At 42.1% G+C, this 20,000-nt stretch overlaps 1 protein-coding gene across 4 annotated transcripts in view; it reads right to left on the bottom strand.

The window, feature by feature from the left end:
- arhgap9 (Rho GTPase activating protein 9) overlaps window positions 1-20,000 on the bottom strand; it is a 62,096-nt gene that overhangs the window by 33,074 nt on the left and 9,022 nt on the right. For all 4 annotated transcript variants that reach the window (XM_031825121.1, XM_031825194.1, XM_031825162.1 and 1 more), the window contains exons 2-5: window positions 8,228-8,669; window positions 3,850-4,042; window positions 3,506-3,730; window positions 3,096-3,262 (exon numbers count right to left, since the gene is read on the bottom strand). In XM_031825121.1, coding sequence (XP_031680981.1) covers window positions 3,096-3,262; window positions 3,506-3,730; window positions 3,850-4,042; window positions 8,228-8,623 — 981 coding nt within the window. In that variant the 5' untranslated portion in view covers window positions 8,624-8,669. The remainder of the gene's footprint in view (window positions 1-3,095; window positions 3,263-3,505; window positions 3,731-3,849; window positions 4,043-8,227; window positions 8,670-20,000) is intronic.

Here is a 20,000-nt window from a genome sequence, read left to right as displayed (position 1 = left end):
CCACTATGATGTAATGAATAGAACATACCAGATGACCACTATGATGTAATGAATAGAACATACCAGATGACCACTATGATGTAATGAATAGAACATATCAGATGACCACTATGATGTAATGAATAGAACATACCAGATGACCACTATGATGTAATGAATAGAACATATCAGATGACCACTATGATGTAATGAATAGAACATATCAGATGACCACTATGATGTAATGAATAGAACATATCAGATGACCACTATGATGTAATGAATAGAACATACCAGATGACCACTATGATCTGGGCCATATCTGGGCCATTCTGGGAGATGACAGGACGTTTATCTGGGCCATTCTGGGAGATGACAGCACATTTATCTGGGCCATTCTGGGAGATGACAGGACGTTTATCTGGGCCATTCTGGGAGATGACAGGTCATTTATCTGGGCCATTCTGGGAGATGACAGGACGTTTATCTGGGCCATTCTGGGAGATGACAGGACATTTATCTGGGCCATTCTGGGAGATGACAGCACATTTATCTGGGCCATTCTGGGAGATGACAGCACATTTATCTGGGCCATTCTGGGAGATGACAGGGCATTTATCTGGGCCATTCTGGGAGATGACAGGACATTTATCTGGGCCATTCTGGGAGATGACAGGATATTTATCTGGGCCATTCTGGGAGATGACAGCACATTTATCTGGGCCATTCTGGGAGATGACAGCACATTTATCTGGGCCATTCTGGGAGATGGCAGGAACGTTTATTGTGGCTTATATTAAGACAGCATTAAAATTCTAATGTGAGGAATGTTCTATGAGCTGGGCTTCGTCCCCAATGGTACCCTATACCCTATTTAGTGCACTAGTTTTGACTAAGGTCCATAGGGCTCATAGGGCTTGGGTCAAAAGTAGCACACTGTATAGGGATAGGTTGCCATTTGGGATGAAGCCCAATGTCTTTGAGGTGGTGTTGTGGCCAATGCTCCTCGAACCACACACACACACAAACACACACTGCGTCTGGCCAGCTGTGTGTGTGTGTGTGTGTGTGTGTGCGTGCGTGTGTCTGTGCGTGCGTGTGTGTGTGCGTGCGTGTGTCTGTGCGTGCGTGCGTGTGTCTGTGCGTGCGTGTGTCTGTGCGTGCGTGCGTGTGTCTGTCGTGCGTGTGTCTGTGCGTGCGTGCGTGTGTCTGTGCGTGCGTGTGTCTGTGCGTGCGTGCGTGCGTGTGTCTGTGCGTGCGTGTGTCTGTGCGTGCGTGTGTCTGTGCGTGTGTGTGTCTGTGCGTGTGTGCGTGTGTCTGTGTGTGTGTGCGTGCGTGCGTGCGTGTGTCTGTGCGTGCGTGTGTCTGTGCGTGCGTGTGTGCATGTGTGGAAAATAGGAGCTTGTGACGTGGATGTTGCTTTAATCCTGCTTACTGAGTTTAGAGACACGAGGGAGAAAGACCTTCAGAGAGAGAGAGAGAGATGGAGGGCGGTAGAAAGGCCCTCAGAGAGAGAGAGAGAGAGAGAGAGAGAGAGAGAGAGAGAGATGGAGGGCGGTAGAAAGGCCCTCAGAGAGAGAGAGAGAGAGAGAGAGAGAGAGAGAGAGAGAGAGAGAGAGAGAGAGAGATGGAGGGCGGTAGAAAGGCCCTCAGAGAGAGAGAGAGAGAGAGAAATCCAGAAAAGAGCTGTTAAATTCTACAACCACCTAAAAGGAAGCGATTCACAAACCTTCCATAACAAAGCCATCACCTACAGAGAGATGAACCTGGAGAAGAGTCCCCTAAGCAAGCTGGTCCTGGGGCTCTGTTCACAAACACAAACACACACTACAGAGCCCCAGGACAGCAGCACAATTAGACCCAACCAAATCATGAGAAAACAAAAAGATAACTACTTAACACATTGGAAAGAATTAACAAAAAAACAGAGCAAACTAGAATGCTATTTGGCCCTACACAGAGAGTACACAGCGGCAGAATACCTGACCACTGTGACTGACCCAAAATTAAGGAAAGCCTTGACTATGTACAGACTCAGTGAGCATAGCCTTGCTATTGAGAAAGGCCGCCGTAGGCAGACATGGCTCTCAAGAGAAGACAGGCTATGTGCTCACTGCCCACAAAATGAGGTGGAAACTGAGCTGCACTTCCTAACCTCCTGCCCAATGTATGACCATATTAGAGAGACATATTTCCCTCAGATTACACAGATCCACAAAGAATTCGAAAACAAATCAAATTTTGAAAAACTCCCATATCTACTGGGTGAAATTCCACAGTGTGCCATCACAGCAGCAAGATTTGTGACCTGTTGCCACGAGAAAAGGGCAACCAGTGAAGAACAAACACCATTGTAAATACAACCCATATTTATGCTTATTTATTTTATCTTGTGTCCTTTAGCCATTTGTACATTGTTAGAACACTGTATATATATATAATATGACATTTGTAATGTCTTTACTGTTTTGAAACTTCTGTATGTGTAATGTTTACTGTTAATTTTTGTTGTTTTTCACTTTATATATTCACTTTGTATGTTGTCTACCTCACTTGCTTTGGCAATGTTAACACATGTTTCCCATGCCAATAAAGCCCTTGAATTGAATTGAATTGAATTGAGAGAGAGAGAGAGAGAGAGAGAGAGAGAGAGAGAGAGAGAGATGGAGGGAGGGGGTAGAAAGGCCCGCTGAGAGAGAGAGAGAGAGAGAGAGAGAGAGAGAGAGAGAGAGAGAGAGAGAGAGAGAGAGAGAGAGAGAGAGAGACACAGAGAGAGAGAGAGAGAGACTGTCCTGTGTATGTGTGTGTCTTGTGCTGTGTGTGTGTCTCTCTCTCTCTCTCTCTCTCTCTGTGTGTGTGTCCTGTGTGTGTGTGTCCTGTCCTGTGTGTTTGTATGTGTGTGTGTGTGTGTCTCTCTCTTGCTCTGTGTGTGTCCTGTGTGTGTGCGTGTGTGTGTGTGTCCTGTGTGTGTGCGCGTGTGTGTGTGTGTGTGTGTGTGTGTGTGTGTGTGTGTGTGTGTGTGTGTGTGTGTGTGTGTGTGTGTGTGTGTGTGTGTGTGTGTGTGTGTGTGTGCGTGCGCGTGTGTGTGTGTGTTGGCCATCTTGGCCCACTCTTACCTGCAGACGGCTGTTTCTGCAGGTGGCCTCGGCCATGTCCCATTGGCTAAGGGACTTGGCAACACCCCCGATGGGTGTGCTCCGTCCACTCAGTCCCATCCCGACCCCGATCTCCACCACTTCGATCTCCTCATAAGGGTTCTGGGGCAGGTTGTTGAAGCTTTTAGCTGGAGGACCACAATCGATTATTGCTAAATTGTACTGTTGTCTCCGGCTGCAACAGTCGTCTATGTACGTAGCAGTTATTTTGAAGACGGGTCTTGTAGCAGTGACTGTAGCATACAGTTGCTATTCCCTACTAAACTTATTTTAACGCACTGACTGTAAGACGCTCTGGATAAGAACGTCGGCTAAATGACTAAAATGTAAATAAATAAATTATATATACAATACATCTAATCAAGTCTTACTGCGGGGAATGGGGCCCGAGAGGCCAATGGAGGTCTGGGGGCCCCCAGGGACCAGCAGATGTCCTGAGGAGGAGCTAGCGGTGTAGGAGGGGAGGGCAGGGAGGGGCATGGTGGGGAAGTGACACCCTCCTCCTTCCAGACTGGGGGTAGGGCTGTGGCTGTTGACTCCCCTGAAGGCACTGTGAGAGTTGAGGTCCTCCATTGACCGACAGAAGGTTTTGAGCACTGTGGAGGAAGGGAAGAGAGGAGGAGGATTCATTTGTATTAGCAAAAGGGACCATGGAGATCAATTGAACATGGGTCACACACGCATGGGATAACTCCACCCCCTCACACTAACGTACCTGAGTACTGGCTGTTAGAGCAGAGAGACAGAGATGACTGTAGCTGCAGTCTCATGTTGGCTTGGTTACACAGGTTGTTGTTGGCATTTTGTTGTTGTGGTGCTGATGACAGAGGACTGATGGGTGCCTCCACTACGTATGTAGCTGGGACATACAGGGGATTGGCTTTACTGGCTGCCCCGATCCTCCGCACCTGGTAATAATAAGAATTATACACCTGTATATTATACACCTGGTAATAATAAGAATTATACACCTGGTAATAATAAGAATTATACACCTGTATATTATACACCTGGTAATAATAAGAATTATACACCTGTATATTATACACCTGGTAATAATAAGAATTATACACCTGTATATTATACACCTGGTAATAATAAGAATTATACACCTGTATATTATATACCTGGTAATAATAAGAATTATACACCTGTATATTATACACCTGGTAATAATAAGAATTATACACCTGGTAATAATAAGAATTATACACCTGTATATTATACACCTGGTAATAATAAGAATTATACACCTGGTAATAATAAGAATTATACACCTGTATTGTCACGCCCTGGTCTTAGTATTCTGTGTTTTCTTTATTATTTTGGTCAGGCCAGGGTGTGACATGGGTTTATTATGTGGTGTGTTTTGTATTGGGGTTTTTCGTAGGTTTTGAGATTGTGGCTTAGTGGGGTTTTCTAGCATAGTCTATGGCTGTCTGAATTGGTGCTCAATCAGAGGCAGGTGATTATCGTTGTCTCTGATTGGGAACCATATTTAGGCAGCCATATTCTTTGAGTGTTTCGTGGGTGATTGTTCCTGTCTCTGTGTTAGTTGTCACCAGTTTAGGCTGTTTCAGTTTTCACGTTACGTTTATTGTTTTTGTATTGTTCGTGTTTCGTCTTCATTAAAGATGTATCGAATGAACCACGCTGCATTTGGTCCGACATAACATGTATATTATATACCTGGTAATAATAAGAATTATACACCTGGTAATAATAAGAATTATACACCTGTATATTATATACCTGGTAATAATAAGAATTATACACCTGTATATTATATACCTGTTAATAATAAGAATTATACACCTGTATATTATATACCTGGTAATAATAAGAATTATACACCTGTATATTATATACCTGGTAATAATAGGAATTATACACCTGTATATTATACACCTGGTAATAATAAGAATTATACACCTGTATATTATACACCTGGTAATAATAAGAATTATACACCTGTATATTATACACCTGGTAATAATAAGAATTATACACCTGTATATTATCCACCTGGTAATAATAAGAATAATACACCTGTATATTATATACCCGGTAATAATAAGAATTATACACCTGGTAATAATAAGAATTATACACCTGTATATTATATACCTGGTAATAATAAGAATTATACACCTGGTAATAATAAGAATTATACACCTGTATATTATACACCTGGTAATAATAAGAATTATACACCTGTATATTATATACCTGGTAATAATAGGAATTATACACATGGTAATAAGAATTATACACCTGTATATTATATACCTGGTAATAATAAGAATTATACACCTGTATATTATATACCTGGTAATAATAAGAATTATACACCTGTATATTATATACCTGGTAATAATAAGAATTATACACCTGTATATTATATACCTGGTAATAATAAGAATTATACACCTGTATATTATATACCTGGTAATAATAAGAATTATACACCTGTATATTATACACCTGGTAATAATAAGAATTATACACCTGTATATTATATACCTGGTAATAATAAGAATTATACACCTGTATATTATATACCTGGTAATAATAAGAATTATACACCTGTATATTATATACCTGGTAATAATAAGAATTATACACCTGTATATTATATACCTGGTAATAATAAGAATTATACACCTGTATATTATACACCTGGTAATAACAAGAATTATACACCTGTATATTATACACCTGGTAATAATAAGAATTATACACCTGTATATTATATACCTGGTAATAATAAGATTTATACACCTGTATATTATACACCTGGTAATAATAAGAATTATACACCTGTATATTATACACCTGGTAATAATAAGAATTATACACCTGTATATTATATACCTGGTAATAATAAGAATTATACACCTGTATATTATACACCTGGTAATAATAAGAATTATACACCTGTATATTATATACCTGGTAATAATAAGAATTATACACCTGTATATTATATACCTGGTAATAATAAGAATTATACACCTGTATATTATATACCTGGTAATAATAAGAATTATACACCTGTATATTATATACCTGGTAATAATAAGAATTATACACCTGTATATTATATACCTGGTAATAATAAGAATTATACACCTGTATATTATATACCTGGTAATAATAAGAATTATACACCTGTATATTATATACCTGGTAATAATAAGAATTATACACCTGTATATTATATACCTGGTAATAATAAGAATTATACACCTGTATATTATACACCTGGTAATAATAAGAATTATACACCTGTATATTATATACCTGGTAATAATAAGAATTATACACCTGTATATTATACACCTGGTAATAATAAGAATTATACACCTGTATATTATATACCTGGTAATAATAAGAATTATACACCTGTATATTATACACCTGGTAATAATAAGAATTATACACCTGTATATTATACACCTGGTAATAATAAGAATTATACACCTGTATATTATACACCTGGTAATAATAAGAATTATACACCTGTATATTATACACCTGGTAATAATAAGAATTATACACCTGTATATCATACACCTGGTAATAATAAGAATTATACACCTGTATATTATATACCTGGTAATAATAAGAATTATACACCTGTATATTATACACCTGGTAATAATAAGAATTATACACCTGTATATTATACACCTGGTAATAATAAGAATAATACACCTGTATATTATATACCTGGTAATAATAAGAATTATACACCTGGTAATAATAAGAATTATACACCTGTATATTATATACCTGGTAACAATAAGAATTATACACCTGGTAATAATAAGAATTATACACCTGTATATTATACACCTGGTAATAATAAGAATTATACACCTGTATATTATATACCTGGTAATAATAGGAATTATACACCTGGTAATAAGAATTATACACCTGTATATTATATACCTGGTAATAATAAGAATTATACACCTGTATATTATATACCTGGTAATAATAAGAATTATACACCTGGTAATAAATCATACATAGAACAATAAATGATACATGACATTGAGCGGAATAAACAGTGAATACACAGTAACAGTACACTGAATACACAGGGAAAATCCCGCTCTGTTCACACCCCTCTTGGCTAGATTTGAAATGTTCCACTCAGGCCTCCCTTCACACCCCTCTTGGCTAGATTTGAAATGTTCCACTCAGGCCTCCCTTCACACCCCTCTTGGCTAGATTTGAAATGTTCCACTCAGGCCTCCCTTCACACCCCTCTTGGCTAGATTTGAAATGTTCCACTCAGGCCTCCCTTCACACCCCTCTTGGCTAGATTTGAAATGTTCCACTCAGGCCTCCCTTCACAGCCCTCTTGTTGGAGGAGAGGAACCTATTGCAGGTTTAAAGCTTATTTTTTTAATGCAATTCTACACATTTTGCCCACGTCTAATGTGTATTCATGTGATATTTGAGTGACACGAACATCACTACAAAATCTATGGCCTAAAATCCCAAGCTAAAATGTTGTATCTGATACGGGCTAGTTGATCTGGACATTTCCAACAGTAGATATCTCTCTACAGTACCCAATGACCGACATGACAAGAGGACGTGATGATGTAATACCCAATTACTAAACCTTTTTCATTCTATTATTACAACGTACAAGAGTACGTTGAAAGCCGGTCTGAGTTCCTTAACAAAAAAGAAGTCTGCCAACCCATGTTGAGGGCGGACCACAGTTAAGGAAACATTGGTATATGTGATTTCCCTCTGACCACATGGATTTCTTTGTTCTTGGTTAAAAGGTTCTAATGGTGGACACACGGTTTCAAATAGTACTGGTTACACTAGGGCCATTTTTTAAAATTTATTTTACCTTTATTTTACTAGGCAAATTCTTCTTTTCAATGATGGCCTAGGAACAGTGGGTTAACTGCCTGTTCAGGGGCAGAACGACAGATTTGTACCTTGTCAGCTCGGGGATTCGAACTTGCAACCTTTCGATTACTAGTCCAACGCTCTAACCACTAGGCTACCCTGCCGACATTGTCTATGCTAACTGAGCCACACGGTCAGGATCTCCTTACCTGCCACCAGTCAGTGTTAGTCTTCCTCAGGAGAATAAACCGCTCCCCCTCTCGGATGCAGACCTGTCGTCCGTCTGCCCCACGGTATTGATAGTCATAGTGTGCCTCCAGAACCACCGTACCACTGGGGACTCCACACACCGTGGGCACGCTCACACTGCTGCTCACACTGCTGCTCACACTGGCTCCACTCTCCCTACTGGACACACTGTCCACACTGGTAGTTCTCCCCCTGGTGGAGGCAGACGGCATGGCGGGTGAGTCCACCGTGGAGCGACTGTAGCTTCCTGACAGCATGGTGGACGTTAGCTCTGACTCGGTCGGCTGGGTCTCAGCGGGGGGTGTTTTGGGTGAGAGGATAGGTGACGAGGGTGATGGTGGGGATGGTACGGACATTGGCGCAGGGCATCGGCAATGACCGGAGTGAGGCCAAAGCCATGCTCTGAAACACAAACAAACAGAACAGAACTGGGTTCGAGTGAAGACTGAATGTCTATGGCTTCACGGATCCATCCATCTAGTCATCATTTATTAAGCCTAAAACTCAATATAAAGCTCAGCAAATGTCACAGATATACACACCATTAATTCTAAAAAAATATAACAGATACACACCATTAATTCTCACAAAAAACACTGAGTAGTAATTATTGTATAAAGCAATTGTATAAAAAAAAGGGCATTGCCATTTCTTTGCAATCATCCATTTGTTTAATCACTCATGCGTTTAGAAAAATAAAAACAGTTGAACCGACCAGAAGACAAACACACACACACCCCTGCCCTGACCATTCTCCCTTACACTGCCAACAGAACAAGAGGAGTCTACGTCACACAGAGACTGATAGCCAGAGAGGGAATTAAGAGAGGGAAAGAGAGGGAGACACAAAGAGAGAGAGAGATAGAGAGGGAGAGATGTCATCCCTGTGGATGTGCTGCTTGTACACTCTGTCTCCTCACTGCTGAGCCACCATTATCCCTGACTGTGATAGAGACCACCATTAGAACCTGACTGTGATAGAGACCACCATTATCCCTGACTGTGATAGAGACCACCATTAGCTCTGACTGTGAGAGAGATCACCATTAGAACCTGACTGTGAGAGAGACCACCATTAGCTCTGACTGTGAGAGAGACCACCATTAGAACCTGACTGTGTGAGAGACCACCATTAGAACCTGACTGTGAGAGAGACCACCATTAGCCCTGACTGTGAGAGAGACCACCATTAAAACCTGACTGTGAGAGAGACCACCATTAAAACCTGACTGTGTGAGAGACCACTATTAGCTCTGACTGTGAGAGAGACCACCAGTAAAACCTGACTGTGAGAGAGACCACCATTAGAACCTGACTGTGTGAAAGACCACCATTAGAACCTGACTGTGAGAGAGACCACCATTAGAACCTGACTGTGAGAGAGACCACCATTAGAACCTGACTGTGAGAGAGACCACCATTAGAACCTGACTGTGAGAGAGACCACCATTAGAACCTGACTGTGAGAGAGACCACCATTAGAACCTGACTGTGAGAGAGACCACCATTAGAACCTGACTGTGAGAGAGACCACCATTAGAACCTGACTGTGAGAGAGACCACCATTAGAACCTGACTGTGAGAGAGACCACCATTATCCCTGACTGTGAGAGAGACCACCATTAGAACCTGACTGTGAGAGAGACCACCATTAGAACCTGACTCTGAGAGAGACCACCATTAGAACCTGACTGTGAGAGAGACCACCATTAGCTCTGACTGTGAGAGAGACCACCATTAGAACCTGACTGTGAGAGAGACCACCATTAGAACCTGACTGTGAGAGAGACCACCATTAGAACCTGACTGTGAGAGAGACCACCATTAGCTCTGAGCTCCTCTACCCTTCAGATATACTCACGTGCAGATGCATGCACACACACACACACGCACGCACGCACGAACACACACACATACACACTCGCACGCACACAGCTCCGTGGTCGTGCCTTCAGACCAGATCAGGCTGGGTTGCAGAGAGAGGAGAAGGGGGAGGAGGGTGGTGGACTCTCTCTCTCTCTCTCTCTCTCTCTCTCTGATAATCCACAGCACAGCAGTGTATTAATAACGCACAATATGCTGTGACCTGACTCAGGCCTTGGAGAATCACCGTAAAACCCTCCATATTGACTCTTGCCTTGGAGAATTACCGTAAAACCCTCCATACTGACTCATACCATGGACAATTACAGTAAAACCCTCCATTCTGACTCAGGCCATGGAGAATTACAGCAAAACCCTCCATACTGACTCAGGCCATGGAGAATTACAGTAAAACCCACCATACTGACTCAGTCCATGGAGAATTACAGTAAAACCCTACGTACTGACTCATGCCTTGGAGAATTACCGTAAAACCCTCCATACTGACTCATACCTTGGAGAATTACAGTAAAACCCTCCATACGGACTCATGCCTTGGAGAATTACAGTAAAACCGTACGTACGGACTCATGCCTTGGAGAATTACCGTAAAACCCTCCATACTGACTCATACCTTGGAGAATTACATTAAAACTCTCCATACTGACTCATGCCTTGGAGAATTACAGTAAAACCCTACGTACTGACTCATGCCTTGGAGAATGACAGTAAAACCCTCCCATACGGACTCATGCCTTGGAGAATTACAGTAAAACCCTACGTACGGACTCATGCCTTGGAGAATTACCGTAAAACCCTCCATACTGACTCATACCTTGGAGAATTACAGTAAAACCCTCCATACTGGCTCATGCCTTGGAGAATTACAGTAAAACCCTACGTACTGACTCATGCCTTGGAGAATTACAGTAAAACCCTCCCATACGGACTCATGCCTTGGAGAATTACAGTAAAACCCTACGTACTGACTCATGCCTTGGAGAATTACCGTAAAACCCTCCATATTGATTGAAACCTCCAACCACCAAGCAGGCTGGAATCTGGAACAGACAGCTCACTGTACCAGGTTAGGGGGGTATTTACAGGACTAATCCTAATATTGTAGATAAGGAAATGAAGCAGACAAAGGCCACTACACACCAGTGATATACATCTGTTCTGATAAGACTGACAGACAGACTGACAGACAGACAGGCTGGCTGGCTGGCTGGCAGACAGACAGACTGACAGACAGACAGACAGACAGACAGACAGACAGACAGACAGACAGACAGACAGACAGGCTGACAGACAGACAGACAGGCTGACAGACAGACAGACAGACAGACAGACAGACAGACAGACAGACAGACAGACAGACAGACACAGACAGACAGACAGACAGACAGACAGACAGACAGACAGACAGACAGACAGACAGACAGACAGACAGACAGACAGACAGACAGACAGACAGACAGACAGACAGACAGACAGACAACACATAGAGCTGCACTATGAAACATATCAGAAAGTGTAACGTCCGTTTTTATAGTTTACTCGTTTTTTTTTCTCCTAATGTGGCCGCCTCCCACAGACAACCCCCATCCCCTGTCACTCAAGCAGCAAAGCTCCGCCTCCTCTCTGTTTGTCACATGCTGTCAACCCATTGGTCCAAACAAGAACAACGTTCCTTTCCACCTTGTTTGTTAATATAAGTCATTCTATTTCTAGGATTCCGACAGTTTCCGTATAAAATGGCAATTTGAAAGTGTGTGTGTGTGTGTGTTCTGTTGTAGTTTACACCTGAACCAGCTGACAAGAGTAAGCACAACAGGTATAGCATGAAAGGTGATGGGATTCCCAATTACCTCACATATCCACAGTCCTTCTGCTACCCTGCATGGATCCACAAACGGAACAAGTCATTAAACTTAACAACTCATTACATGGCACAATTCAGTTTATATCCACACTATAGTGCTGCATCTATCTATTGACTGTCTGTCTGTCTGTCTGTCTGTCTGTCTGTCTGTCTGTCTGTCTGTCTGTCTGTCTGTCTGTCTGTCTGTCTGTCTGTCTGTCTGTCTGTCTGTCTGTCTGTCTGTCTGTCTGTGTCTGTGTCTCTGTCTGTCTGTCTGTCTGTCTGTCTGTCTGTCTGTCTGTCTGTCTGTCTGTGTGTGTCTGTGTGTCTGTCTGTGTGTCTGTCTGTGTGTCTGTCTCCGGCAACTCAGTTAGGAAGGACGCCTGTATCTTTGTAGTGACTGGGTGTATTGATACACCTGTATCTTTGTAGTGACTGGGTGTATTGATACACCTGTATCTTTATAGTGACTGGGTGTATTGATACACCTGTATCTTTGTAGTGACTGGGTGTATTGATACGCCTGTATCTTTATAGTGACTGGGTGTATTGATACGTCTGTATCTTTATAGTGACTGGGTGTATTGATAAACCAGTCACAGTGTAATTAATAATTTCAACATGCTCAAAGGGATATTCAATGTCTGCTTTTAAATTTATTTTTTACCCATCTACCAATCAGAGCCCTTCTTTGTGAGGCATTGGAAAACCTCCCTGGTTTTTGTGGTTGAATCTGTGTTTGAAATTCAGTTCTCGACTGAGGGACCTTACAGATAATTGTAAGTGTGGGGTACAGAGCAGAGTACAGGTAGTCATTCAGAAATCAAGTTAAACACTATTATTGCACACAGAGTGAGTCCATGCAACTTGTTATGTGACTTGTTAATCTTTTTTTTTTTACTCCTGAACTTATTTAGGCTTGCAAAAACAAAGGAGTTGAATACTTAGTGACCCAGGACATTTCAGCTTACATTTTTCTATTCATTTATAACAATTTCAAAAACGTAATTCCACTTTGACATTATGGGGTATTGTGTGTAGGCCAGAGACAATAACATCTACATTTAATCCATTTCAAATTCATACTGTAACACAACAATCTACACTACATGACCAAAAGTATGTGGACACCTTCTTGTTGAACATCTCATTCTAAAATCATGGGCAATAATATGGAGTTGGTCCCCCCTTTGCTGCTATAACAGCCTCCACTCTTCTAGAAAGGCTTTCCACTAGATGTTGGAACATTGCTGCAGGGACTTGCTTCCATTCAGCCAACAAGAGCATTAGTGAGATCGGGCGCTGATGTTGGGCGATTAGTCGGCGTTCCAATTCCAAGCGTGCTCAATGGAGTTGAGGTCAGGGACTGTGCAGACCAGTCAAGTTCTTCCACACTGATCTTGACAAACCATTTCTGGATGGACCTCGCTTTGTCCTTGGGGGCAATGTCATGCTGAAACAGCGAAAGGCCTTCCTAAAACTGTTGCCACAATGTTGGAAGGACAGAATCATCTAGAATGTCATTGTATTCTGTAGTGTTAAGATTTCCCTTCACTGGAACTAAGGAGCCCGAACCATGAAAAACAGCCCCAGACCATTATGCCTCCTCCACCAAACTTTACAGTTGGCACTATGCATTCGGGCAGGTAGCGTTCTCCTGGCATCTGCCAAACCATCAAATCATCACTCCAGAGAACGCGTTTCCACTGCTCCAGAGTCCAATGACGGCGAACTTTAAACCACTCCAGCCGATGCTTGGCATTGCGCATGGTGATCTTAGGTTTGTGTGCGGCTGCTTGGCCGTGGAAACTCATTTCATGAAGCTCCCGACAAACAGTTATTGTGCTGATGTTGCTTCCAGAGGCAGTTTGGAACTCATTAGTGTGCAACCAAAGGAAAGATGATTTTAATGTGCTACAGCACTCGGAGGTCCCATTCTGTGAGCTTGTGTGGCCTACCACTTTGTGGCTGAGCCGTTATTGCTCCTAGACGTTTCCACTTCACAATAACAGCACTTACTTTTGAACTGGGCAGCTCTAGCAGGGCAGAAATTTGGCAAACTAACTTGTTGGAAATGTGGCATCCTATGATGGTGCCACGTTGAAAGTCACTGAGCTCTTCATTAAGGCCGTTCTAATGACAACGTTTTGTCTATGGAGATTGGATGGCTGTGTGCTCGATTTTATACACCTGTCAGCAATGGGTGTGGCTGAAAAAGCCTAATCCACTCATTTGAAGGGGTGTACACACATACACTATACTGTATTTACAAATGTCTGTCTATCTGTCTATGAGCCTCTTAACACTTTTTTAAATTACCATATTATATCATATTATTCAAATGTAAACTTGTGTACTTGCTACATCTCAGCCGCTACCTCGACACTCGGCCAACAGTTACTCCCCAGGCAGCGTGGACACAATTGTCTCAGAACTGTCCTAGATGTAGCGTGTGACATAGTAAGAAATAAGCTGTAAAAAAAACGGTTTTATATGGGCCATTATAATGGAACCAGATTATTTTTCTAATCAGGTCATAGGGTTTTATTTTTAAAAATCCTGGAAAAACTCCTGGCCCTAGGGAGATTCAAACCTATGATCTTCTGTTCTCTATCCATGGAATTAGTCCACAAACACTCATTAAGATCAGCTGTGGCCAATTAGTGGACACGCCAACACACCTGAACACACTTCACAAGATAGAGGATAGAGAGGGTTTTTCTCGACGCTGAGGACGGAATGTTTATTTTTGATTAAATAACATTCTTAGAATGCTACTAATGTTCTCTTGTGGTTTTCATGGAAAGTTTTCTGAATGTTCTGGAAACATGGCTTTAAATAGAACCATGAGGAAACCTGCAGAAAACATTATGCTGAGGTACAGAAATTCCCAGAGAAGAACCTTACTTCTTAATATTTTCGGGTCAATTTGATAACATGACTTTAAATAGAACCGGAGTGCCAGAGAGTGCTCAGAGCGCGCTGACAGATTTTCCATTTGGTACATTCAGAGCGTTTCTCTCTCTGAGCGTTCAGAGCGCACACGGGAAGTTCTGGCGGAGGAGTAGGGTTGTTCCGAGCGATCTGACCTCAAAACGGCAGTCAAACACCCAAGCTAACTGGCTAAAGTTAACTAGCTTGCTAGCTACTTCCAGACAAAAATGAGAGAACACCTCACTGACCATTTTACTCGCCCTAGTACAGCTGGCTAGGCTGTTTACATGTTACCCAGAGGATTGGTGACCGCAACTGTGCTGCTGGCAACAATACAATTACGCTTTTGTTTTGCCAATAGTTTACTGACACGAACCATATTCAATACGTGTTGAACGTTTGTGAATTCGTCCGCTATTCTGCGCTCAGACACACTGAGATGAAGGTTGTATGTAAAATAACCACAGGCTACCCTGCTCTCATCAAGCCCTCAGAAACGTATATATATATATCTCATAATATTATGTTTTAGCTGGGTTTACACCTGTCATTAAAAATACACCCATACAGTACGTCATCACTATTGTGTTGATTGATTCATTCCAGTCAATCATTTTGGATTTAAAAAGGCCTAGGTAGTCTAGCAACACGAAGTGTGAATATAAACGAAATTTGAATCACATTCAAATTTTTCTCAGAACACAAATAAATGGGCCTATTTTTAGGCTATAAAAACATGATGTTATGTTTCCCCTGGCCCAGATGGGATCAGAGCACATAGGCTTCTCTAGGCTACCTGCAGCTGTGTTGAGAAAATAAACTCTTTCAATTTTCACGTACATGCTTGTGAATGGTTTCATTATTCAAGACTGTGGTATGTTTTAGAAAAAAAACAGTTTGTTGAATAGTTTGTTCTTACTGGCTAGTAGTGGCTCAGTTTGAGCTGGGGACCCAGAATGTGGCATTGCCAGCCACAACAAAATGTAAGGCAAGGATGTCATCTGAATTGAAAAGTATAATTCTCTTTCAACCACCCCACTCCTCAGACTCTCCTTCATATCTCATAGTGGGAATATGGCCTATGTCTAGACTTTTATCAGAGCTCTAGATGTGGAACAACAAGATACACAATAGAACAGAAGCAAGCTCACCCTGTTACGACCAGGTTGGCCATTATGAATAGGTTATAGCATGGAGAGAGACAGACAGGTTGGCCATTATGAATAGGTTATAGCATGGAGAGAGACAGACAGGTTGGCCATTATGAATAGGTTATAGCATGGAGAGAGACAGACAGGTAGGCCATTATGAATAGGTTATAGCATGGAGAGAGACAGACAGGTTGGCCATTATGAATAGGTTATAGCATGGAGAGAGACAGACAGGTTGGCCATTATGAATAGGTTATAGCATGGAGAGAGACAGACAGGTTGGCCATTATGAATAGGTTATAGCATGGAGAGAGACACAGGTTGGCCATTATGAATAGGTTATAGCATGGAGAGAGACAGACAGGTTGGCCATTATGAATAGGTTATAGCATGGAGAGAGACAGACAGGTTGGCCATTATGAATAGGTTATAGCATGGAGAGAAACAGACAGGTTGGCCATTATGAATAGGTTATAGCATGGAGAGAGAGAGAGAGAGAGAGAGACAGGTTGGCCATTATGAATAGGTTATAGCATGGAGAGAGAGAGACAGGTTGGCCATTATGAATAGGTTATAGCATGGAGAGAGACAGACAGGTTGGCCATTATGAATAGGTTATAGCATAGAGAGAGACAGACAGGTTGGCCATTATGAATAGGTTATAGCATGGAGAGAGACAGACAGGTTGGCCATTATGAATAGGTTATAGCATGGAGAGAGACACAGGTTGGCCATTATGAATAGGTTATAGCATGGAGAGAGACAGACAGGTTGGCCATTATGAATAGGTTATAGCATGGAGAGAGACAGACAGGTTGGCCATTATGAATAGGTTATAGCATGGAGAGAGACAGACAGGTTGGCCATTATGAATAGGTTATAGCATGGAGAGAGACAGACAGGTTGGCCATTATGAATAGGTTATAGCATGGAGAGAGACAGACAGGTTGGCCATTATGAATAGGTTATAGCATGGAGAGAGACAGACAGGTTGGCCATTATGAATAGGTTATAGCATGGAGAGAGACACAGGTTGGCCATTATGAATAGGTTATAGCATGGAGAGAGACAGACAGGTTGGCCATTATGAATAGGTTATAGCATGGAGAGAGACACAGGTTGGCCATTATGAATAGGTTATAGCATGGAGAGAGACAGACAGGTTGGCCATTATGAATAGGTTATAGCATGGAGAGAGACAGACAGGTTGGCCATTATGAATAGGTTATAGCATGGAGAGAGACAGACAGGTTGGCCATTATGAATAGGTTATAGCATGGAGAGAGACAGACAGGTTGGCCATTATGAATAGGTTATAGCATGGAGAGAGACAGACAGGTTGGCCATTATGAATAGGTTATAGCATGGAGAGAGACAGACAGGTTGGCCATTATGAATAGGTTATAGCATAGAGAGAGACAGACAGGTTGGCCATTATGAATAGGTTATAGCATGGAGAGAGACACAGGTTGGCCATTATGAATAGGTTATAGCATGGAGAGAGACAGACAGGTTGGCCATTATGAATAGGTTATAGCATGGAGAGAGACACAGGTTGGCCATTATGAATAGGTTATAGCATGGAGAGAGACAGACAGGTTGGCCATTATGAATAGGTTATAGCATGGAGAGAGACAGACAGGTTGGCCATTATGAATAGGTTATAGCATGGAGAGAGACAGACAGGTTGGCCATTATGAATAGGTTATAGCATGGAGAGAGACAGACAGGTTGGCCATTATGAATAGGTTATAGCATGGAGAGAGACAGACAGTTGGCCATTATGAATAGGTTATAGCATGGAGAGAGACAGACAGGTTGGCCATTATGAATAGGTTATAGCATGGAGAGAGACAGACAGGTTGGCCATTATGAATAGGTTATAGCATGGAGAGAGACGACAGGTTGGCCATTATGAATAGGTTATAGCATGGGAGAGAGACAGACAGGTTGGCCATTATGAATAGGTTATAGCATGGAGAGAGACAGACAGGTTGGCCATTATGAATAGGTTATAGCATGGAGAGAGACACAGGTTGGCCATTATGAATAGGTTATAGCATGGAGAGAGACAGACAGGTTGGCCATTATGAATAGGTTATAGCATGGAGAGAGACAGACAGGTTGGCCATTTGAATAGGTTTAGCATGGAGAGAGAGACAGGTTGGCCATATGAATAGGTTATAGCATGGAGAGAGACAGACAGGTTGGCCATTATGAATAGGTTATAGCATGGAGAGAGACAGACAGGTTGGCCATTATGAATAGGTTATAGCAATGGAGAGAGACAACAGGTTGGCCATTATGAATAGGTTATAGCATGGAGAGAGACAGACAGGTTGGCCATTATGAATAGGTTATAGCATGGAGAGAGACAGACAGGTTGGCCATTATGAATAGGTTATAGCATGGAGAGAGACACAGGTTGGCCATTATGATAGGTTATAGCATGGAGAGAGACAGACAGGTGGCCATTATGAATAGGTTATAGCATGGAGAGAGACAGACAGGTTGGCCATTATGAATAGGTTATAGCATGGAGAGAGACAGACAGGTTGGCCATTATGAATAGGTTATAGCATGGAGAGAGAGAGAGAGAGAGACAGACAGGTTGGCCATTATGAATAGGTTATAGCATGGAGAGAGAGAGAGAGAGAGACAGACAGGTTGGCCATTATGAATAGGTTATAGCATGGAGAGAGACAGACAGGTTGGCCATTATGAATAGGTTATAGCATGGAGAGAGACACAGGTTGGCCATTATGAATAGGTTATAGCATGGAGAGAGACAGACAGGTTGGCCATTATGAATAGGTTATAGCATGGAGAGAGACACAGGTTGGCCATTATGAATAGGTTATAGCATGGAGAGAGACAGACAGGTTGGCCATTATGAATAGGTTATAGCATGGAGAGAGACAGACAGGTTGGCCATTATGAATAGGTTATAGCATGGAGAGAGACACAGGTTGGCCATTATGAATAGGTTATAGCATGGAGAGAGACAGACAGGTTGGCCATTATGAATAGGTTATAGCATGGGAGAGAGAAGACAGGGTTGGCCATTATGAATAGGTTTTAGCATGGAGAGAGAGAGACAGACAGGTTGGCCATTATGAATAGGTTATAGCATGGAGAGAGAGAGAGAGACAGACAGGTTGGCCATTATGAATAGGTTATAGCATGGGAGAGAGACAGACAGGTTGGCCATTATGAATAGGTTATAGCATGGAGAGAGACAGACAGGTTGGCCATTATGAATAGGTTATAGCATGGAGAGAGACAGACAGGTTGGCCATTATGAATAGGTTATAGCATGGAGAGAGACAGACAGGTTGGCCATTATGAATAGGTTATAGCATGGAGAGAGACAGACAGGTTGGCCATTATGAATAGGTTATAGCATGGAGAGAGACAGACAGGTTGGCCATTATGAATAGGTTATAGCATGGAGAGAGACAGACAGGTTGGCCATTATGAATAGGTTATAGCATGGAGAGAGACAGACAGGTTGGCCATTATGAATAGGTTATAGCATGGAGAGAGACAGACAGGTTGGCCATTATGAATAGGTTATAGCATGGAGAGAGACAGAACAGGTTGGCCATTATGAATAGGTTATAGCATGGAGAGAGACAGACAGGGAGGTTGCCATTATGAATAGGTTATAGCATGGAGAGAGACAAGACAGGTTGGCCATTATGAATAGGTTATAGCATGGAGGAGAGACAAAGACAGGTTGGCCATTATGAATAGGTTATAGCATGGAGAGAGACAGACAGGTTGAGACTACTCCTCTCATGACAGACTATCTAGATAAATGTAGTTGGGCCAATGGATGGCAGGAAATTTGGTTCTGGGTTCTGAAAATAGAGACTAGAGTCCCATAGAACCGCAGAGAACCCCTCAGAGAACCCCCCC

This window comes from Oncorhynchus kisutch, linkage group LG1 (genome assembly GCF_002021735.2).
Source record: "Oncorhynchus kisutch isolate 150728-3 linkage group LG1, Okis_V2, whole genome shotgun sequence".
Classification (NCBI taxonomy): Eukaryota; Metazoa; Chordata; class Actinopteri; order Salmoniformes; family Salmonidae; genus Oncorhynchus; species Oncorhynchus kisutch.
This window is presented reverse-complemented; position numbering and strand designations above follow the sequence as displayed.